The sequence below is a fragment of the Mastomys coucha genome, unplaced genomic scaffold (assembly GCF_008632895.1).
Source record: "Mastomys coucha isolate ucsf_1 unplaced genomic scaffold, UCSF_Mcou_1 pScaffold10, whole genome shotgun sequence".
NCBI classification, from domain to species: Eukaryota; Metazoa; Chordata; class Mammalia; order Rodentia; family Muridae; genus Mastomys; species Mastomys coucha.
Window position 1 is genome coordinate 5,144,284 of NW_022196892.1, and position 23,523 is coordinate 5,167,806.

Here is a 23,523-nt window from a genome sequence, read left to right on the forward strand (position 1 = left end):
TAGTGGCACACACCTTTAATCTGGGCCACACCTTTTGCTGGAGACCTATATAAGGACATTGGAAGAAGAAGGAAGGTCGCTCTGCTTTGCCTGCTTGCCTTGTGGGACTGAGCAACTGCTGGATCCTTGGACTTCCATTCACAGCTACTGCTGACCATTGTTGGGAGTTGATTGTTGGGAGTTGTACTACAGATTGTAAGTCATCAATAAATTCCTTTACTACATAGAGACTACCATAAGTTCTGTGACTCTAGAGAACCCTGACTAATATGGGAAACAAATTCCAGGTTTTTTTTTTTGTTGTTGTTGTTGTTTTGTTTTTTTATAAAGCAGCATCAATAGACTAAGAGCATACTTAAAATCATTTATGAGCTGTATTTGCTTAGTGTCTGTCTTTCCTTCTGAGCTATGAATCAGGGTCATATAGTTCTGACATCCCACTAAAAAATCTTAACATCCATTGTAATGTGTAACACTTAGTATTACACATTCAGTATACATGAATTGAGTGGCTGTGTCAACAGCTTATCAAAAAAATCTGTATTAAATATTAAAGTTGCTACTGTTCAGTAGTGAGGGGAGGCAGGATGACCATGACTTAAGTTCTGAAAAAACACTGGGGTTCTGCTGTCTCCTGGGGAATGAGTATGAGGTTCTCAAACCTATGCAGCAACATCAGAGTTCTGGTTCCTCCTAGAAGCTCTGAATTCAACCACTTCCTGCTTAAGGGTGGTACTCATACTGTGTGGGGCTTTCTGCATACACTGTAGGTGGATGTGTGAGCAGCAGGCCGGAAAGAACACAGTCACAGCATTGACAGAAGTTAGTGGTGAGTCAATGAGAGAGGCTCCCCAAAGCCTAATATCTCTAAACCTTCCCCTCATTCTTGAAATTCCTGATTCTTAAACTCCTAAAGGGTCAGTGGGGATCCTTAAAACTGGGACAAAGTTGGTGCAGAGCCCTGAAGGCATGGGGACTTGAGTGCTAGGCCATCCTGACTTAGAAAACACACAAACGGATGAACACTGTGACTGTCATTAGAAAGATTCTGGTGGGAGGATACAATCATTTCCCCAAGGCTTCACTAATTTTGGGGGAAAGATGTATTCAGGAGCATCAAAGTAAACATTCTAATAGACACCCAAGGGATATGGATACTTCCTGAGAAAACCAGTGGGGTTTCACAGGGGAGGTACATTTGGCTAAAGGTCTGATCAATTAAGAAGAGTTTGCCTTGAGGTTCAGTTAGCTGAGAACAGAGCAATTGGTTTTTCCCCCTTCAGTGGAAGATGTAGATAACCATGAATCCAAGAAGATTCAGATCACTAACATAGTCCACATTGACAAATGGGACCTCATAACGTTGCAAAGCTTCTGTAAGGCAAAAGACACTGTCAATAGGACAAATCGGCAACCAATAAATTGGGAAAAGATCTTTACCAATCCTATATCTGATAGAGGGCTAATATCCAATGTATACAAAGAACTCAAGAAGTTAGACTCCAGAGAACCAAATAACCCAAGTGAAAAATGGGCTACAGAGCTAAACAAAGAATTCTCAACTGATGAATACCGAATGGCTGTGAAGCACCTAAAGAAATGTTCAACATCCTTAGTCATCAGAGAAATGCAAATCAAAACAACTTTGAGGTTCCACCTCACTCCAGTCAGATTGACTAGGATAAAAAACTCAGGTGACTACAGATGTTGGAGAGGTTGTGGAGAAAGAGGAACACTCCTTCATTGCTGGTGGAATTGCAAGCTGGTACAACTACTCTGGAAATCAGTTTGGCGGTTCCTCTGGAAATTGGGCATAGCTCTACCAGAGGACCCAGCTATACCACTCCTGGGCATATACCCAGAAGATGCTCCAACATATAAGAAGGACACATTCTCCACCATGTTCATAGCAGCCTTAGTTATAACAGCCAGAAACTGGAAACAACCCTCAACAGAGGAATGGATACAGAAATTGTGGTACATCTATACGATGGGGTACTACTCAGCTATTTAAAACAATGAATTTATGAAATTCTTAGGGAAATGGATGGATCTGGAGAATATCATCCTGAGTGAGGTAACCCAATCACAAAAGAACACACATGGTATGCACTCTCTGATAAATGGATATTAGCCCAGAAGTTTGGAATACAAGAAGAACAACCCACAAACCACAAGAAACTCAAGAAGAAGGAAGACCAAAATGTAGTCATTTAATTCCTTCTTAAAAGTGGGAACAAAATACCCATGGAAGAAGTTGCAGAGATTAACTATGGAGCAGAGACTGAAGGAAGGACAAGCCAGCCTAATATAGTTATCTCCTGAGAGGCTCTGACAGTACCTGAGTAATACAGATGTAGAGGCTCCAGCCATCCTTTGAACTGAGTACAGGGTCCCCAATGATGGAGTTAGAGAAAGGACCAAAGGAGCTGAAGGGTTGCAGCCCCTTAGGACGAACAACAATATGGACTAACTAGCACCCTCAGAGCTCCCAGGGACTCAACCACTAACCAAGGACTATACATGGTGGGACTGATTGTTCCGGCAGTATGTGTATAGTAGAGGATTGCAAAGTCGAACATCAATGGGAGGAGAGGCCCTTGGTCCCGTGAAGATTCTATGCCCTAGTGTAGGGGAATGCCAGGGCCAATAAGTGGGAGAAGGGTAGGGTGACAAGCATGGGGAGGGGGGAGGCAACAGGGGTTTGTTCTTGTTGTTTTTGTTTGTTTGTTTGTTTTTTGGAGGGGAAACTGGGAAAGGAGAAACCATATGACATATGAATAATTAATAAAAATAAAGAGAAAAAATGAAAAAAAAAAAAAACCAAACCATAGTCCACATTGTGCTTCCCACTTTTTCTACACATAGTCCATCTGGAGAGTGAAGAGAAGACAGAAGAGGGTTGACTCACAGTCTCAACAGTCCCTATATCACAGAAAGGCTACCAAATGGCAAAATTTACACCTCAAGAGTTTAAAGTATGGTATTTTGACCTTTCACCTTCATCTTTATTTTTAAAAGTTGTGAAGTTCACATCATGCAACCCAATCCCACTTATCTCCCTCACCCCTTGTACTCACCCTCCATCCTTCCTCTCTAACAAAGGAAAAAAATATCTCATCATGGAAGCTGCAGTGTGGAAGTACATCTCACAGTATACCTTTTTGTCCTCATTTCCCTGCTTGCCAATGTTCATTGCAATAAGTTGTTGGTCTGGTATAAGGTTTCTTGTTTCTGCTACTCTATCAATACTGGTCCTCACTGAGACTCATGTTGAATACCCTGTTGTTGCCCTGTATCATGGAGATCCAGTAGCTTTGGATGTGTACAGCCAGCCCCTTATGCACTCTAGCAGTTCATCAGTGGGATAGATGTTGGAGTGGGCCAACTGAAATCCCTGGATCTGGTCCTGAAAGATCTGTGCTGGTCAGTTGCCAGCTCTCCTGCACCTGTACCACTGGGGTGAACTATCCTGTCCTGCCCTGTCTGGCCCATCCAGTGCCACCACCAAGGGGCAGAGCCAGTTCTTTTGCTGTCCTGCCCTCAGGGCTGCCTTACTCTCAATCCCTACAACTAAGGCTAGCTCTATTCTGCTGTCCAAGTGAGATGCATGGCCTGTGCTCCCATGTTGTAGTTGATGCAGGAGAGAGAGCCCTTGAGTCATGAAGGGAGGAGAGCTGGCCCTGCCCTTTATCTGCTACAGCATTTGGGAGAGCAGGCCCTGTACCTTATCTGGGCAGTAGAGGTGGTTCTGGTCACAGGGATTGTGGGTGAGCTGGCCCTGTGGATATGAGCTCAGGAAAGTCAACCCTGACTCTTGTCTTCTGTGAGATGGCACAGATGAGGGAGCGCTATCCTCCTCCCTTCCTGGGGCTCTTACTATCCATAGTTTGTGGGAGAACTGGCCTTAGGGTCATGAGAATGGGAGAACTGACCATGGCCTTTATCTTTATTTTAAAGCTCAAATATTAGTATATATGGGCTATTTGAAAGAGGAGTTAGTAAATAGGATCTTGCAACTTTACTGCTAGTTGTTGACTTTGCCAAGAGGATGGGGAGAAAAAGAACAGCATTTGTGAAATTGTTTACCTTTTCCTAATCAGCTTTAAGAGAGTGCATCAAGTCTGGTCTCTACTGTCACTTACTTGGGACCTACTTAAGGGTGTGTGTGTGTGTGTGTGTGTGTGTGTGTGTGTGTGTGTGTATGATGTATATGCTTGCATACATAATCTCTATGCACATATGTATGTGAGTGTATGCTTATGATGTATATGCTTAATTGCATGATGTCTTTGTGTGTGCACATAAGATGTATATGCTTGCATACATAATGTCTAAGTACATATGCGGGTAGGTATATGTATGTGTGTGCAGATGATGTATATGCTTGTATGCATTATGTCTGTGTGTGTGTGTATGTGTGTGTGTGTGTATGTATGTATGTGTACACATGCATGCTCATGTGATCACAGGCACACATGTAGAGATTTGAAGACAACTTCGGGTGCTGGTCCTTACTTTCTGTCTTTTGAAATGGGGTCTCTTTGTTATTTGTTGCCATGTATGCCAGCCTAACTGGCCCATGAGTTTTGCAGGCAATCCTGCCCATGTCTTCCATCTTGTTATGAGAACATAGAGATCATAGACATGCTCTACCACATTTGGTTTTATGTGGGTTGTGGCCTTTATGACCTCATAATTTATACAGCAAATGCTACTGTGCCATCTCCCAACTCCACTTGATGGCTTTAGCTCTTCTACCTTGTCATGTTTGAAGAAGACCCAGAGAATGGTGCAAATGTCACCATTCTGTCGCAGAGTTATTTCCCACCAAACTCTACAGCAGAACACTGGAAAAATCCAAAGAATGATCACTTGTCCCAGAAGTTGGACAGTTTCAAATGACATCATAAAAAGAGCTCCATAAAGCTGAAGCCTGGAAGGGAAAACAAAGCCATTTGTTTCCTTCTCTGAGCACTTGAGCCTTGAGAAGAAAGCATTTTGTCAGTCTAGGCTGTGATTCTGGAGTGGAATTTTTAGTGGCAGACTCATTACAAACACATTTCAAAGCCACGGCTGTGCCCAAATAAGAAAAAATGTAGCTTCCCATTTCCATTGTCTGCTCAGGCATAAAAATGGCAAAAAGAACTTTTTATTCATATTGCTTTATGAAAGACAGGCACGGTGTGGGGCGGGATGGAGCCTCCAAGGCAAATCTCTGCTGGCCATTTACTGTTGTTTTTGCCAGACAATATTGCTCAGTGGGGACAGTCACCAGGGTTAATCATGTCCAGCTACATTAATGGAATATTGGAACATTTTTAAAAATTAACACCTATAAGCACTATAAATCTTCCTAATTATTGGCTTTTAAATCCAAGGTTTGAATGTTTATTCCGGAAGAAGGAATGGGTTGTGTGTGAAATCTGACCAGGCTATGCTCACTCAAAGAGAGTAGCCTGAGGTTCAAATGACATTCTTATATGGGATTAGGAGGAAGGTGACAGAAAGGCACTAGACAGAGGAGCTCACCAGCAGTCTTGTAGTTTTTCCATCCAATTTCCCCAATACTTCCTGGGCTCCTCCCTGCTTCGGATGCTGTGGTTATCAGTGGGAAGTGAGGGAGTCAGCTGCAGGTAATGATCATGAGAACACATGACACAAAAGCCACCTGCTAGATACCATGAAATTGTAGACATCTGCAGGCAGCACAGAAGGTATCAAGGAACCTTGTCTAGCATAGGGTAACTCAGCTCTGTGTCCTGGGCTGATGCTTGGTGGCTTTGTGATATTTTTCAGCTTGTTGGGGTTTCATATTTGTGATATAGAAAATAAAATAACCCCCACAGGGTTCCCATGAAGAGCAAAAGTCACTATGAAACATGGATACTTATTGACCACTGATTCATTCTCATTCATCTGTCTGTCTGTCTGTCTGTCTGTCTCCACACATATTCCAACTGTTATACTACCATCAGCATAATTACTAGTAAAACAGACAGCCAGTGGCTGCAGTAAAGCTGATCAGGCTAGCTCACAATTACAGCATTCTATGTGCTGCTCACGTGTCATGTGATTTACCTCTTTTCATCCTTCCTAGAGAGACAACTGCTGCTCTTTCTCTCCATGTTCAGGAAGCAAACAGAAGGAAGGCTATGGTGATGATACATAGAGCTCAGTATAAAACCCAGAAGCCTGGCTCCAAAGGCCAGCAGTGAGAGATCAGGAGCTGTGGTGGTACCTCACTGCATGAGCAGCACCCTGTGCTCTTTTCATTTACAACACTTGATCAGCAGAGGTTGTTTATGGCCGTCTCTTTCACAGCAGTAGCTGCTCCACTTTCCCAATCAACATGCACAGTGTGGGGTGAAGTGCAGTAATGAGGAAGGGTGGTACATCAGCCACGAGAAGGACCGCCTTGGCAGAAGTTTGACATCATCAGTGTAGAAGATGTGAGGAGCATTCTGGAGTCGGGGACAGTTTCCTGGGTCAACCTTTCCATATTTGTTCTCATCTTTCCAACTGTTGTAAACAGGATGGGTTGCCTTCCCTTCTTGGATTCCTTCCATTTGGAGGAACTTCAGGGGACCTGCTGAGCACTTAGTGTTTTTTATTTTTTTTCCAGACTCATATTTTACTGGGTTTTCTACTGCCTGATACAGGCAACAATCAGAAGATCTGTTTATATACATCTATCAAGGCAACCATGTGACTGTACTATAGTGTGCTACATACTGGTGCTGCTGCACAAGGTGAGTGCCAAGTGCACCATGAAGTCCTCTGATGGGGAAGTTCCATTACCCTTGGTGCAAAGCTATGTGTAGAATGAACTTCTCTATCAGAAGGTATTATTTCTTATTGATGTTTATTACATGGTTCAGGTATAAGACAATAATTTTTCTTTGCTCCTCATAGACTAAAACAACAACAAAAAAGGGATTCTATGTTTTGTTTCTATGTTTGTTTGGCCCTTGAGCTGGATATGTAGCTGATAGATTATTTCAAACCTCTGATTTTCCTGTCTTCACTCCCAGAATGCTGGGATTGTAGGCATGTACCTCCAGGCCCTGTTAATGAGGTACTGGGCACTGAAGTCAGAATTCCATCCATACTAAGCCAGAATGCTACTGACTGAGCAACATCTCCATTCCCATAATTCCACATTTAAATGATGGCCTGAGAAAGCACTTGTGTTTTGTGCTTCATTATTGACAGCTAATACCACAAAAACACTGTATGTGTTATATAACTGACTGGACAATTGAGTTTTACACCAAAATACAGCCAGAAGAACTGACAAATATTGCAGCTGAGCTATTGCCACAGGCTGCCTGCTTAAGTCCCAAAGTTGACTTTTGATCACACTACTTAAATAATTTAGACTTAATTTCTGGGTGAAATTTTAAGGGCTCTTTAATATCAGTGTGAGAGGCTTTGGGAAAATGTTTGGGCAGGGATTAACATCTCTTTTCTATGAGATTAAAAAATATATTCAGATCTCTGCCTTCAGCCTTTGAGGGAGTGTGAGTGGTGCTTGGTAAAGCCATGCCTGGCCTGGGCCTGGTGCAGCTGCCTCCTCAGATCAGTCTGGATGCTAGAGTGACTGAATTGATGGCTCACAGTTTAGGGCTGTGGATGAGGTGGGAACATGACTTATTCTTGTCTTTTTTCTGTATGAAGTGCAGAGGACGCACACATGCTGATTCCATGTTTACAACAGAAGCAGCATGGGCTGTACAGTACGTTTCTCGGAGTCCAGTTATCATGAGCATTCTGAATCTGAGGAGACAGCTCTACCAATCACTGCTACTTCACTTTTGCATCTATGTAACTGAGGGGGATACAGAAATGCCAATGGATGTTGGGTAGCTATTTGCTGGGATAGCAGCTGTCAGGGAGAGAGAGCAGGAGAGCCCAGTCCTCCCATCCTGTCTTGGAGTCATCTGCTTTGAAGACAGGGCTCTTCTTTTAGCTTGCTCATTGAGTGAACTCAGGGATAGCAATTAAACCTTCTGATGTAGCTATTCTGGGAGAATTACTGTAATGCCAAAGATCACTTGTAACTGGTCTAAGTGAGAAGAGATGTGAAACCTTAGGGCTGGTGCCTGAAACATTCAATAAAGGACGGAATGGTGGAGAGAGAAGAAAGCCTAGAGCATAGGTTTATTGGATCCTCAGACTTGGGTGGTGAGGGAAATGAAGATCCATATTTGGAAAGTAACTCAGTAAATCTAGAAGACAAATTAGTCAAAAATACAGTTTTGAAATTAAAGTAAACTTGGTCAAATCTTCCAATACCTCTGCTTTGGGCTCTGTTCTGATAAAGAACAATCTTGTCCATAGGCTCTGGGGGGGGGCGGTTTAGGGGATTATCTTGTGAAACAGCTATAAGAGAGCCTGGCACTTAGAAAATACTACATGAAAGACAGCTAATAGTATTAGGTATATCTGGGACGAGCCTGCATCATAATGATTCTGCAGTAGTACCTCCTCACCCCCCCTGGATATATTACCAGCACCCATGTGTCCAGGGAGGCTCTTACTTTATTTGAGAAAGGTTCTTTAGTTCAAGCTGGCCTTGAGCTAGATATGTAGCTGAGGATGATTTTGAATCTCTGATTTTCCTGCCTTCACCTCCAGAATGCTGGATTGCAGCATGCACCACCAGGCCCTGTTTATGAGGCACTTAGGTACTTCAGTCAGGATTCTATCCATGCTAAAGGCAGCATGCTTAGTTGGTTGACTGTACAAAAGTTAGCTTCAAAGAAACTTGGGTCAACCGTAGGCTTTATTCTTAGAACTGTGAATTTGAAGAAAGTAGGGGGACAAAGAGGTAAGAGGAAGGAAAGGGATCTGCAGAGATGGGTGATGACTGACTGCGTATTTCAGAAGCTATGGACTAGCTGAAGATCGTATCTGAAAAGCAAGGAGAGCTGCCTTATGGAGGAAGAATGGCTAACAGCAGCAGGAAGTCCTGGTCCTCCATGGCCTCTGCTTCTAGCTCTTGCCAGAGGTCCGGCTACTCTTCACCCATCATCCTCATGCTTCTTGTCCCTTACGTTCATCCTGGCTTTCACATAAGCTTGCTCTGGTTGGTGCCTTTAACTTGCAGTTAGAAGTGCTCAATCCATCTTGTAAATCCAGCATGGGGGGGGGGGACAGAGTGGATTGGGCATGATGGATGGGCCAATATTCATCAATTTCTGATTGTAACACATATAGGTACTGACCTTCAGGATATGAGTTGAACTGCACAGTCTCACTAAAACTCAATGTGATGTTGGCAATAGATAACTAGGAAACACCAAAGAAAGATAAACAGAGGTACATCATTTAAGTTTGTCAAGAGTTAGAAGATAGGCAACTTCTTCATATTTTATCCAATGTTCGGTAGATCCAACTACATTTAGGGAAAAGTAGTCACACAATTGAAACTCAAAAGTTCCTGGGATCACACATGCAAGCATTGAGACTATTCCTTGGTGCTGCAATGGATTTTGTCTCTTCCCATGTATTCGTTCTTGCAGCTTTATTCTGCAGACATTTTCTCACCAACATTGCCATCATTAGCCTGCAGTCCATTGTGCCCAGGAAAGAGAATCATCGATTTGGTTTGCATCAGTTATCATTTATTAACCTGTTCATCATGACCTGGGAAGGCTAGGGGTTACATTTGGTTCCCTTTGAATGAAGGACTCATTCTAGAAGTCAGTGAGCTTGAAGCTGGGGATGAAGCTCAGTGGAAGAACAATAAAGATCAGGGCCAATGCCTTGTTGTTATGAGTTATAGTGAGGGTGCTATTGGCATAGAAGAAGACTCCAGAAGACGACAGACAGCTTTGAGGAGAACAGATAATAGAAATGTGAAGAGGCTCTTAGTACCTTTAGCTGTTTGGAGACCCGGCATGGAGCCTCAACTGACTCTCTTCCTAGTAAATAAAAACCAAGTCATCTGAATGGCCTGCTTTGTTTTCTAAGAAAGATCAGTTCAAAGTTGTTAATGCTTTTTACTTTGTATGAAAATATGTAAGATGTGGGCTGAGGGAAGGGTCTTTTGATTTTTTTCAGAGATAAGCATTATTGACTTACTATATAACAAATGTTATCTACAGTTTTGAAAAGTTAAAATCAGTCTAACAGTTTCTTGAATTATAATACTAAGCCTCAAAGAAAATAAAACATAAGCAAGCTGTATTACCATATTCAGGGAGAGGTAAGAGTTACCCAAGAGGCAAGTAAATGGTCCAGGCTGCCTCAGCTCTCCAAGAAATCCAACGAAAGGAGAAAAGGAGATGCCAAGTTTACCAAAGAGGTAAATTCTAGAACCTTAGTAATGTTTACTCTCACATTAAGCAGATTTCAAAACACCAGAGTCTCCTACACTACCTTTAGCCAAATCCATAGCTGCACACTATTTATAGCCACCAGACTGACTTGACTATACACTTTCAAGGTGTCCAAAAATCAAGATGCAAACATTTCAGCAAAACTAAGCACAAACGGAGTGGTTTCCATCCTGGAATCTTCCCTTGGCTTTTCATCTAGCAGGGCTCCTTTTTATACATCCAAACTGGGCTACTTCTCCCTGTGGCAGGGAATCTCACTATAAGGCTCTCTCCTGCCCACCCCAACCCCTGCCACTTCTGACAGCCTTCCACCTGTCCCCACAGCCAGAAGAGAAGGGGTAGCTGTATAAATGTTTGACACTTTGTCCTTAATGGTTATTTGAAATCAATTATGCTTTTAAAGTATTCCATTAAATATTGTTCATTTTATATAGAAGTTTCTTGAGGGAACCCTTAAATTTTTTGCTAGGATAACGGCCTCAGCCTACTGCCAGCCTGTTATTTCATGAGGCTTTTTATGGTTTGGATATAAAAATGTCTGCAAAGACTTAGAAACATTCAAGGTTTGGCTGTTGGCTTTTGAGGGGTGGTTGGATCATAAGGGTTTTGATTCATTAATGGATTAATCTACTGATTAAATTATTGCTGGGTCGACTGTGAGAAGGTAGGGCCTATTCATAGGAAGTAGATCACTGGGGGCAGTAGTCTGAACTTTAAATGTCTCCTGTGGGCTCCCCAGTCTGTGGTGCTGTCCAGGAAGACAGTAGAACCTTCTGGAAGTGGAACCTTGATTGAAAAAGTGAGACACTGGAGAAAGCAGTAGGTACAAAAACATTGAGCCTAGACCAGGTCTGTATCATCAGCAGGAGACATTCTGTGACTGGGTCCTGGAGCTGTGGCGGCAAATTGTGATGTATGATGATACACACAAAAGGGTACACGCCACTGCCTTGGAGCCTTGACTGTCATTGGAAAGTAGTTGTATTGTTCTGGAGCTATGGGGTTGTGTTGAGGGATTCTAAAGCTCCTGTTTAGCTGGTCACATCTGGGATTTAGAATGGCAACTGGATTTTTGTCACAGTGAGCCATATACTCACTAGTGGCTATTGGAACAACCAAGGATTACTTCTCTTCCCTTCCCTTCCTTTCCCTTCCCTTCCCTTCCCTTCCCTTCCCTTCCCTTCCCTTCCCCTCACTTTCCTTCCCTTCCCCTCACTTTCCTTCCCTTCCCCTCACTTTCCTTCCCTTCCCCTCACTTTCCTTCCCTTCCCCTCACTTTCCTTCTCCCTCACTGTCCCTCCCCTGCCCTCCTCTTCCCCTCCCTTCCCTTCCCTTCCCTTCCCTTCCCTTCCCTTCCCTTCCCTTCCCTTCCCTTCACTTCTCTCTCTTCCTTTCTTTTTCTTTCCACAGAGTTTCATGAAGCCAAGGCTGGCCTCAAAGATACTATGCAGCCAAGAATGACTCTGAACTTTTGCTCTTCCTGCCTCTGCCTCAGGATTGCTAGTGCTACAGGTGTGTAACACTGTTTCTGGCTTGGTTACATTGTGCTGAGGACAGAATCCAGGGCTGCATACCAACTGATCTATGTTGCTAGCCCCTCTAATTTATCTTTTTAAGGTCCTAATAGTCAGTGCACTTCTTGGACGGGGCAGTGGCCTGGTCCCAGTGAAGAGTCCATGAAGTTACTTACCCTGGCTATTTGGTCTGCCATTTGGAGACGTCCATCCAGCTCTCGTCTGATCTGGGCTGCCTGCTCATCTGGATTATCCAGCTGCACAAAACACAATCATACAAACAGGGAGACTATTAGTTTAGAGCATCAATGCTAATAAACTTGTGGCTTTTCATCTTATACCACTCTGTGCCTCCATCTTGATCTATGAATTAATTTCAATAAAATATCTTATAACCAATGCATCCAGTCTAAGTGAAATTCCAGATATTTTCCAGGTAGAGCATGTGAGGCTGAGTATTTGAATAAATTGCATAGAATCTGTTAGTTACTTGAATTGTTCTAAAGAAATGCTCCTAATTAGGGCCTGATTAACATATTTTGGGACCCAATGACCAAGTTCTCACACAATGAACATTCAAGGAAGAACTACCTTTATAACTCTCAAAGACACCTGGCTGGCACAGAGAGCGCTGTTCTCCTGTCCTGGTTCATGGAGGATTAGTCATTGCATTTCTTAATAAGCACTGAAGAGCTCGTTCCTTTCGCTGCTGCATCTGCAGCCATGAGTATGCTCAGGCTACAGAAGAGGCTTGCCTCTAATGTCCTCCACTGTGGTAAAAAGAAGGTCTGGTTTGTTCCCCAATGAGACCAATGAAATCACCAATGCCAACTCCAGTGGGCAGATCAGGAAGCTGATTAAAGATAGGCTGATCATCTGGAAGCCTGTGACTGTCCATTCCTGGGCTCACTCCTGGGAAAAACACCTTGGCTCGATGGAAGAGTGGGCATATGGGCATAGGGAAGAGGAAGGGTACTGCCAATGCTCGGATGCTCCAGAAGGTGACCTGGATGAGAAGGGTGAGGATCCTATGCCGGCTTCTCAGAAGATACTGGGAATCTAAGATTGACCGCCAAATGTATCACAGCCTGTACCTGAATGTCAAAGGGAATGTATTAAAAAACAAGTGGATTCTCATGGAGCATATTCACAAACTGAAAGCACATAAGGCCCACAAGAAGTTACTGGCTGACCAGGCTGAGGCGCGCAGGTCTAAAACCAAGGAAGCACGAAAGCGCCGGGAGGAGCACCTCCAGGCCAAGAAGGAAGAGATCATCAAGACTCTGTCCAAGGAGGAAGAGAACAAGAAATAAAGCTCCCCTCATGTCTGCACATAGTGGCATGGCTGTGGCCTCACATGGATAGGTCATTAAAATAAAACAAGCCTTTGTCCTTTGGGAAAAAAACAAAAGCACTGATACATTCCTAACCATTCTCCAGACGGCTACTTGCAATTAGTTGCTCTTAGATCTATGATAAAAAATCTTTCCTTATCTTCCCTTTCCAGGAGAACAACTAGTGTATAAAGATCAGAAAAGTCAAGTCTCAGCTAACTCTCAGGCTTCTCTGGTTTCAATGTGCCCATCCTTAGGATGAAGGGTTCAGTTATGTAACCCTGGTTGCTCTCTACAACTCTATGGGGCAGCTTGGGAGACATTTCTTTTTTATTTATTTATTTATTTATTTATTTATTTATTTATTTATTTATTTTTGAGACATTTCTATAGAGCACTATAAAGTTACGATTTATGGCTTAGTGATGCATGAGTCAACTTTTCTGTTGTATGGAAGCAGCTGCAGATGACTTCTAAATGAAGGAGCACCAACGTGCTCTAATGAATTTGCATTTACAATAAGTGGTAGGCCGTAGAAATCAACTCCTTTTTTGAGGAATTGAAGGTTTCCCTTTATTTCTAAGCAAACCTAACATTAGGCTTCAGGCTATCCTTGGGTCTGCTTTCTTCAGTAAGTTATGTGACAGAAAATCTTGGCAGGAAACAATGCTATTCAAATAGGATGGTTGTCATTCCTCTTTTGAGTACATATTAACTATCCACTAACTAACCAAGTAGTTAAATATTTAAATTTCTTTCTAAGAACATGCATGTGTGTGCACCTATATGCAGTGGCATGTATGTGTGTGTGCCTATATCCAAGTATATATATGCACTGACTGCAAATGTGTGTATGTGTGCCAATGTGTACATTCCTGTGTACATGCCTGTGTGCATGTGCAAGGGTGTGTGCATGTGTATGGTGCTTGAATGTGTGCATGCATGTGTATATGTAGGGTAGAAGTCAACTGTATATGCCATCAGGAGTCATACCCTTGTTTTATTGAGACCGTGTCTCTCCTTAGCCTGGGAGTCACCAAGTAGGGTAGACTGGGCCTGCAATGGAGCTCCCAGAGTTCTCCTGTCTCTGTCTCTACAGTGCTGGGATTACAAGACATGGCTGGATTTGTACATGAATGATAGAGATTAAACTTAGGTCTTCATGCTTTTGTGGTGAGCATTTTACTGACTTAACTATCTCTCTAGCCTCCAAAGGCAAACTTTATTCAAAAGTTTTAAATACAACCACGCCATGAAAATGTACAATTTCTAGCATAACGTGGCAATGCTTTTTGAAGCATCAGGATTATTTTCCTTTTTTGTTATACTTTATAGAATGTATTAAAGTACCTCTTGGACTTTATGTTGTGCATTTTATATGGGTGTTTGTACACATATGTGTAGTATATGTGTATATACATGTGGTGTAGGTACACTTGTGTGCATATGATTGTGGGGTCCAGAAATAGATACCCTCCTACAGTACTCTCTACATGATCTTCTGATAAAGGGTTTCTCATTGAACATAGAGATCATCAGTTGTCCAGACTGATTGGCTAGGGGACTCTCGGGACGCCTCTGCTTCCACACCTCCTCAATAGGTTCCATTTATATGTAGCTGTACTGGAATTTTTTATGTGAGTGTTGGGATCTGAGCTTAGATCTTCAGGCTCGAATGGCAGACACTTTATGGACTGTTGTCTCCCCAGCAGACACTTGGTGCTGCTTTGTCTTCTTCACTGCTTTGGGAGAGATACTCCTACTTTGATCATGAGAACGGACTGAGACCTGTGGATGTGTCCTGAGGCAACAATCCCACAGTAGCTCTGTGGAACAATTTTACTAGCTATTCCCGAGAAGCCCTGGAGCCGTGGGGAGGTATGAAGTTGCAGTGCCAACTGCTCTGGAACAGTTGTTTAGGAAGGAAACCGGCCAGACATTGGCCGTTCAACGACTTCTAACCTGGATCATAAATTTTTATTTTTGTTATGACACCAACAAATACCAGCTCTGAATCCTGTTCTAAATGAACACAGACTCACACCACGATCAGTAACCCTCACCTCCCATCACTGCCTCTGATTGGCACATGTGGGACTCAGTGTCCCCACCTGCCCCAAAGCTCCAAAGAGCTGCTTTAAAAATTTTCATTTCTGATCCAGGTGCAACATCTATTTAGACTATTCAGAAACATCTTGATCAAAATATGAATGCAAAGGATATATCCAGTTGCTGTGCTGCAAAGCAGCAGAGGGAACTCTTTAGAGTGAAAGTTGAAAATTCTGCTGGAAAGCAGGTGCTCATAGAGATGACACTACAGAACTGGAGTCAACCCTGAAGCTGAGTTGTATCAGGGCTCTGAAGTTCTCCAACCTGACTCATGGAACCCAATGACAGAGAGGAAGATTAGCAGGCAAGGTTAGCCCTGAGCTTCATTCATGTCACTTCATTCATTCACACATTTGCCCTTTCATTCATGAAACTTTTAATACATCAGTACAATAGAATACATAAGAGAGAGGTGGGAGAGAGAGATGGCTCAATGGTTACAAGTGCTTGCTGTTCTTCTAGGGGACTTAGGTTTGGTTCCCAGCACCCACATTGCTCTCACAGATGCCTATGACTCCAGCTTCAGGGGATCTGCCACCCTCTTCTGACCCCTGCACACCCAAACCCACAAAGAACATACACTCACACAGTCACACAGATATATTCCAATAAAAAATAACAAAAATAAGTCTCTAGAGAAGAATGCACAAAGGAACAGGACAGAGCATGTCTCTGGTCCTTGGCACTGTACCACTGTACCACTTGGTACTGCTACCACGGTAGCAATAACGGGTGCAGCTCTGGAGAGAGGACTACTATTTACTGATGCCTGTTCAAGTCCTAGGACCTCCCACCTGTTCCACAACCTTCCATAAAGATGCCATGAAATCTGTGCTGATAGCATCCACAGAGAAGGAATCTGGGTTCAGAAGATTACTACTCAAAATTAATAATCTTATTAGCATCATCCAAATCCTGGGAAATTGCTCTACTTACTGCATTTGGTTTTTGTTTGTTTGTTTACAAAATGGTTTTATGGAAAGACAAGCACTTTGCATAGTCACTTGAGAAGTTCTGCATTTCTCAAAAGGGACACCCCAACTTTAAAAGGGAGCACATAATTCCCAGTCTACAGATGAACAAACTGAGCCTCAGGAAGGTAGAAGGACAGGCTTACACAAGAACACATGCCCAGCAATATGTTGGCTTCTTTCTTGTTCCATGTTGCCTGTGATACCAGAGATCAAATCCTGGACCTTGCACATGCTCTACCACTGAGCTGGATTTCCATCCCCTGTTGATCTCCTTAAATGCTTATTTCTGACAATTAACCCAACTCTGCACATGCACCATGTATCTTGTAACTCAGGTCCCCTCAGCACACACAACTATCCTTGGAAGCTGAGAAATATTTGCCCTTGTTCCTTATCATGATACACAGATTTCTTCTGGGTAGGATATGGCCTTAGATTGACAGGAATGAGTGTATATTTACCACAGTTCTGCCCTTCATAGTCATGTGACCTTGGGGAAGTTGTGTGTCCTCTCTATGCTTTGGGTCTCCTCACCTTAGTATTGGGGTAACTCCCCCTCAGGCTGCTTAGTGAATAAAGCACAGGTAGAAAGTATTTAGCAGGCAGCAAACCTTGAGGAAATGGCGGTTGAGGCCATTTGTGTTATTGTTAGAGTGGTTCTTGTCAGCTGCATTTCTGACAAGAGCCACCATGGGGCGGCAAAGGGTCAGAAAAAAAGTCACCAGGTGGGAACCTGTGCCTTCCTGCTGTGAATGTGGGGTCTCAATCTATCTGTGGGCACCATCCTGACCAGAGATTCCCACCATTTAAAAGTTCTCTAGCCTTCTCTGAGGTCAATTCCCTCTGCTCTGCTGGACTTTAATTAGTGGCAGTGGCCAGCAGGTGGACCCTGCTTCCCAGACAACTAAGGATCTAAAGAATAGATAAAAAGGGAAATGTAACTGAAGCTCCCCAAAATAGCCTGGCATGATTGAGAAGGCCAGCCTTAACCATTGCATGATATCCAAAAATATAAAGAGAAATCAAATAATTACCTTTATAAGTACTGACAAGGAAAAGCCAGGGAGCACGAGCTTCCATGGAAACAGGGTTCTGTTTACTGTGCTGGTCTTTTCCATAGAGGAAGGGAAAGATCTGCTTCAGGACGGAGCCAAGGGCAAACCTTTCGTATCGACAGCTCATTAGAGTTCAAAATGTACATGAACATGGAAGCTCTTTACCTAATTAGACAAATCATCTGCCTACTCGTAGAGGTCAAGCAAGCTTCTGTTCTAACTCATCCCTCAAGCAAAAGCACTGTTTCCTTAGGCTCTGCTTCCAAAGCAGTGCAGACTCATGCCCAAAATTGTGACGCTGCATACGGAAGTGCCTAAGCCATAGCTGCAGGCTGCCTGAGCCCCACTGTGAGTCTCTTTGGATCCTGAGTGGCTCCTCATCAGGAGGTGAAAGGGTCATTCCATGGAGAATGAACTCATCATGTATAGCTATTTACATGCAAACCTAAGATCTAATGGATGGAAGTTATGCTCACCCATCTCTACCACTCCAGTGTATGACCGACTGGCATGTGACTGACCATGGGAAGCTTCTAAACCTCTCCAAGCTGTTGTTTCCTCATCTATCAAGTGGACATCTCTTTATATCCCATAGGCACTAAAAAGGAAAGAAGCAACAAACTTTACTGGACAAGAGAAGTAAGGCTGACTTGGGCCCAAAATTAGGTTTTGCAGTTCTTTTACTGAAAGGGGTTCAAAGCACCCCTGAGTCTTCTGAGCCTTGATGTTCTTAGCTGTGGCACTGGGAAAAAGTGTTTTTGCCAGCATGGTTGGAGGATTAAGTTAGATATCATGTGTCCCAAGCTGTGATGCTGCCATACAGCAGTTCTCACAGCTGAGCAAATAGTTTCTTGGCTACCCTACTCTAGAGTGGGAGCTCACTGGATGAGAGCTCACTTCCCCTAGCTAACTGTTGAACCTAAGGCCAAAGTCACAACTTCTCTGTTCAACTCCCCTGTTCTGAGGAAATCTCTATGTCCAGGCTTCTCTGAAGATCCAGTATTGGCATTTCCCCAGAGATCTGTTTCAGGGAACATTAATTTGTAGGTCCCCCAGCTCTACTGGGAGAAGGGAGGCCACAGTCATGTAAAGTTTGGGAACCCTATCCTACTGCCTTCCTAGTTCCACCTGTGTTAACACATTTGTAGAAGCACATTGCTTCCCTAGGCAATTCTGCATGCTTCAATTTCTCATGCCCATGGATGGGATTTTCAAAGAAGGTTGGGTGAGGGGAAAGTAATTTCACTATTCAGATCCATCTTCTAAAAATGATTTATTTTTATGTATGTGTATGTGTGTATGAGAGAGACAGGGAGACAGAGAAAGATACCGACAGAAACAGACAAACAGGGACAGAGACAGCAAGACACAGAGAAAAAGCCACAAAGCAATATGTATGCAAATGCTTGTGGCAGCAAAGGGCATCAGAAACCCTGGGGTTACAAGGGCTGCGAGATGGAGCCATTTCTTCAGATCCAATGTGTCTATGTCTTAAAAATAGAGGTGGGGGGGCTCTGACTGATCTCCAGAGGAATGAAGATGTCATCGAGATACCTTGGCTGGGAACTTCCTCTGTAGCCTCAGGGGCCCCTGGGAGGACTATCAGTGAACATTGTCCCCATGGGGGACATCCTTGGCTATAGTTTCATTGGGTATGCCTGAAGTCTCTACTGTTCTCAGGTAACAGTGATGAGAGGCAGCCCAGTGCTGATTTCCCAAGTCATCCTGTCAAGAATCAGCCTTCAGTCAGGCACGGGATGATGTGATTCAAATGTGCAGGGGATGTAAACAGAAAAAGGCAGAGGACTTCATGCCTTATGTAAATAACTGCTGTGCATTGTGGGAAAACATCCATGCTTCTCAGTCTCAGAATAAATTGGGACAACTTTAGCCTCAGGAAACAAAGGAAAATCACCTTGAGCTAAGACTAGACAGAATTTTAGTGATTTCTTTCTATTTTTGAGACAAGGTCTCATGTATCCTGTGTGGCCTCAGAGTCACTATGTCGCCAAAGATGACCTTGAGTGTCTGACTCTTCTGCCTCTATAAGCATGTAGTTCCTGTGCTGCAAGAATGGAACCAGAGCTTTGTACTTGCTGGGCAAGCACTCTACCAATTGAGCTGTATCCCTAACTATAGAGCTGAAGTAATGACCACAGGCTGTGTGTGCTCCCTCTTGAGTTGTGGTGGCTTCATCGTGATTAATGCTCTACTCCCAGTATGCTCTGCTGGGGCCTTTGCTGAGAAGAGCTAACTTGTCCCCCACTTAGCATACTCTGTCTTTGCACACAGTACCTACATGCTAGAAACAGTCTTTTGTGGCAGATAAACCTTATCCTTCATCCCTCAACTTTGTAGCCAACAGGTTTCTGATCTCTGTAGACGTAGATTTCTCTTTTAGTAACAGACATCTCTCCTTATCTATTACTTACCACACTGTGATCTTCCTTACGCACATGGGATCATTTGAAGCTCATCTACTGTTAAGCTCAAGAGATAAGGGATGGTTGTGGTTCTGCTTGTCAGTGTGCCTGAGCCTTCATTAGGTTGGGAATAGACTGGTAGCTCTGTCCCTGGAGAGTGGAGAGAACCCTTGACCTGCCAATGACAAGTCTCAGTTAGCCAACTGTGACCTAGACAGAGCAAGTATCTTGCCCATAGCCACTCATAAGCACTAAGGAAGTTGTCTGTAAACTTCATTTGTCATGTCTTGCTAATAAATGACTATGTTCCAGAAAGTGCTGTCAGCAAGGAGATGCTGCCCCTCAAACTGCTGCTCTCACTGGGCTGGACCCTCCTCTCCTCCATGCCTCTCATCCTCCTTCAGAGACAAGCTTCCCCTGGCCTACTGCCTACTGGGCGCAGTGTATGCTGAGAAATTATAGTTGTGACCCAGCTCTGAACCAGCGGATGCTGGCACCCCAGCTTCTGTCTCAAGAACATACTGAGGTTTGAGCTATAGCTATATTGTAACATTATGTCCTTCCTATTCCTTTCTGCACATCCCCTGTTTGTCTCCCTTGGTAGTGAGGTTGGAGAATGTGGTCAGCTGGTGTCCCTGCTCCATTGTCCCAATTTATATCCTCCTCATTCCTCTTCAGTTGAATGACCTTGGATAAACCGTTGACCTCTCTGAGTTTTAGCTTTTATTTGTTTCAACTCCTTTAACTCTGAAATGGGAAAAAAGATGACAATCGCTACCTTAGGAAGGTCAGAGGTTAAATTATACAGCAAATATAACGTGAAGCTTGGCAAATGGTCACTTTCTCTGCCTGAATCTCAGCAGCCAGGACTTGGCATGGCCCAGTCAGCTTCTCCCTTACAAAATTCTCATTTTGTAAGGGCTTAGGTGTGCTGGGGTCCTGGGATTCTGGGGTCCTGAGTAAACAGTTCAATGAGTAAAAGTACTTGATGTCCAAGCATGAGGATCTGAGATCAAACACCTAGAACCCCATTAAAGAGCTGGGCATGGTTGCCCACACCTGCAATTCTGAGTATTAGCTTACAGACACCCATAAGCCTTGGGTGACAGAGACACGTGGATCCTGGCAGCTTGCTGGCCGGGCAGCCTTTCTATAATGGGGACCATCTCTACGGAGAATAAGGCAGAAAATGATTGAGGTCGATAATTAGCATCCTCCTTTGGCTTCCACAGTCCTTTGGCTTTAGACACACACACACACACACACACACACACACACACACACACACACACACACACCCTCGCACATGCAGCTCTAAAGTAACAAGGTCTGAGGACCAGTACAAGAATGGTAGTGTTAACTGCTTTCACACAGTGGGGCTTCCTGCTTCTACATGATGAGACTGTCCACTTTCACATAGTGGAGCTGCCTATTCTGGGTATACATTTCCCAACTGCTGTAACTGGAGGAGAATCTTGCTTGATTCACAGTCAAGCATATGGAAAAGGCCTCCACTATTCTTAGGGAAATCATGGAGCAGGATATCTCCTGAACATTAAATTACACCCAGTTTCATAAAAATTACCCAAGGAGGAATCAGCAGGTAGAAGCCTTGAAACCACATCACTCCTGTCTTTCTTTACCACATCTTATTTCCTGTTGAGGAGAAGACCTTGGGAGGTCAAAGTTTCCATTAAAAACCACAGTTCTCTTTGGTTGAAAAACACAGGATTTAGCTCCTGGCTACTGCCAGCCAATAACAATATTGCCTGCCTTCCTTTGAGTCACCAGATATGGATTTTGTTGGCTTCTGTCAATTTGGTAGGCATAATGTAAGCCCTCCAAAATGAGGTTCTCTGAGAGGGTAGGGTTTGACAGCGTTATATTGGGATCATTTCTGTTTTTATTTTCTGCCTGCTAGAAGCACCTCATTCACCTGATGCCTAGGAGCTCTCTAGGCATTTCCTTCCATTTCAAGCTTCTGTCTCATTAAGAGTTTCCTTTGTCATCTTCTTCAAGAAGCCCTCCTTACTATGGCAACTGTGCACTTCTAGAAGCATCACTAGTGAGCCCATAACCTATCTGAGGCATAAGCTGTCTTGTGTCCTAGGTTTCCTACCCTTTTCAGAGCAGTTGCAGGGATTTGATTTAAACAGGGTTTCAATGTAAACAGTTACATCTGTCCTAAAAGCCTTGGTCTGGCACTAACAGCTCTGTAGCACTAGGCTATCCACTGAGCTGCCTGTTTAAATCTATTTTTCAGAGTAGGAGTCCTAAAATACCAACAGCACAGGCTTGTTACAAAAATGAAGGACAATGGTGCTCCAAAAGCACTCAGTGTGGTGCCCTGGATAGAATGAGAAATCAGTGTTATAGCTCTGATAGATATTACTTAGGTCAGCGACGGGTTTTAATTCAGTATGTGAGGTAGTGCTCACTGCCCCTTCCCCCTCTGTCCTCTCTCCTCCTCTTCATCTGTCCCTACCCCTGTCTCTCTCACTTTTCTTTCCCTCTCTTCTTCCCCTTCCCCTCTTCTCTGCCCTTTCTTCCTTTCTTGCTTTTCTTTGATGGATCATCTTGGTGATTTTCACATTTGGCACTAGAAGACATTTACTATCCTTTTATTGGAGTATCCTGATAGGAACTATGCCACGCACACTTTGAGTGACGGTGGTATTTGAGGCGTAAACTTCAAGGAAAGTCAGTCTCCTGCCTCTGCATTGTCACCTGGCACCCCAAACTCAGAGGTAGCCCAGATATGTCCTCATACTTGTGTGCTAGGGGCTCACCAAGATATCATTTCTTTACAGCTAGTAAGAGAAAATTCGGACATTGCTTTCTGACCTTCACCAATGTTCCAAAGTCCTAGTCAAACCCTGGCTTGGAATGTTAAGCCATTCTAACTAATTGCCTCCAGCATTGTGGGTAGGGCATTAAAGCTTACAGAAAGAGAGACAGCATAGAACATTGAGCATTCTAGATTCAGCATTCTAGATGCAGCAGTCTGCATTCAACATTCGGACTCGCTCACACTTGGACTAGAACCAGAGCGTAAGTAGAAGTCCGTAGCCCCCCGGGCCCAGAGTGCTTGGGCCTGGGGGGTGGGGGGAAGTGCAACACCAGTTGAGATTCAAGAGAGTGAGCATTTGAGATTCGAGTATTCAACATTGAAGATTCGAGATTTGAGCCTCTACCCTCCTGGCTGGCACACCTGCAGCCCCCCCCCCCCCCCGGGACTCTGGCCAGGACCATACAGCCCGAACATACTCGGAGCCCGGGGGTGCTGCACCAGTCCAGAGGAGATGGCTGCTGTTTTAGATCCAGTGTGTTTTAGATGGCCTCAGAGGGTACCTTGACTACTGAGCTGCCAGATTTTTCATTTCTCTCTTTTGCAATGATTGTTAAAGCCTCATGTCATTTTTAAAGAAATACACTCAGACCTTACACCACTTGTGTGTAATCTGTTTGTCAAAGCCGAATCCCGTGCACACCTGGCCAGAACCCATCGTCCTGCGGAACAAGGGACCCCGTAAGAAACCCAGGTCCGTGGCAGAACTAGAGTCCCTCAGAGAAGCGAGCAGGAGTGGCCTATCAGGCTGGCCTGAAGCATTCTCTGCCTCACTGTTGCCATCTAGGGTCTCTACCTTGGTCTACAATGCCATCACCTCCTTTCTCTCTTGCTGCATTCTGATGTAGCGGCTCTCTGTACTGGTTGTATATTAGGATCCCAGGAGAGATAAAAGGCAATGCTGATGGCCAGGCTGCAGC

General features: G+C 43.9%; 1 protein-coding gene, 1 long non-coding RNA gene and 1 pseudogene across 30 annotated transcripts in view; 2 read left to right on the top strand and 1 right to left on the bottom strand.

The window, feature by feature from the left end:
- Cadps (calcium dependent secretion activator) overlaps positions 1–23,523 on the bottom strand; it is a 470,401-nt gene that overhangs the window by 247,199 nt on the left and 199,679 nt on the right. For all 29 annotated transcript variants that reach the window (XM_031345056.1, XM_031344954.1, XM_031345138.1 and 26 more), the window contains exon 4: positions 12,037–12,117. In XM_031345056.1, the coding sequence (XP_031200916.1) occupies positions 12,037–12,117 (81 nt within the window). The remainder of the gene's footprint in view (positions 1–12,036; positions 12,118–23,523) is intronic.
- LOC116073349 lies at positions 619–12,259 on the top strand. Its single transcript, XR_004111773.1, has 3 exons — positions 619–829; positions 6,626–6,752; positions 11,964–12,259. It is a non-coding gene; the product is annotated as an uncharacterized LOC116073349 (long non-coding RNA).
- LOC116073338 lies at positions 12,584–13,173 on the top strand (annotated as a pseudogene).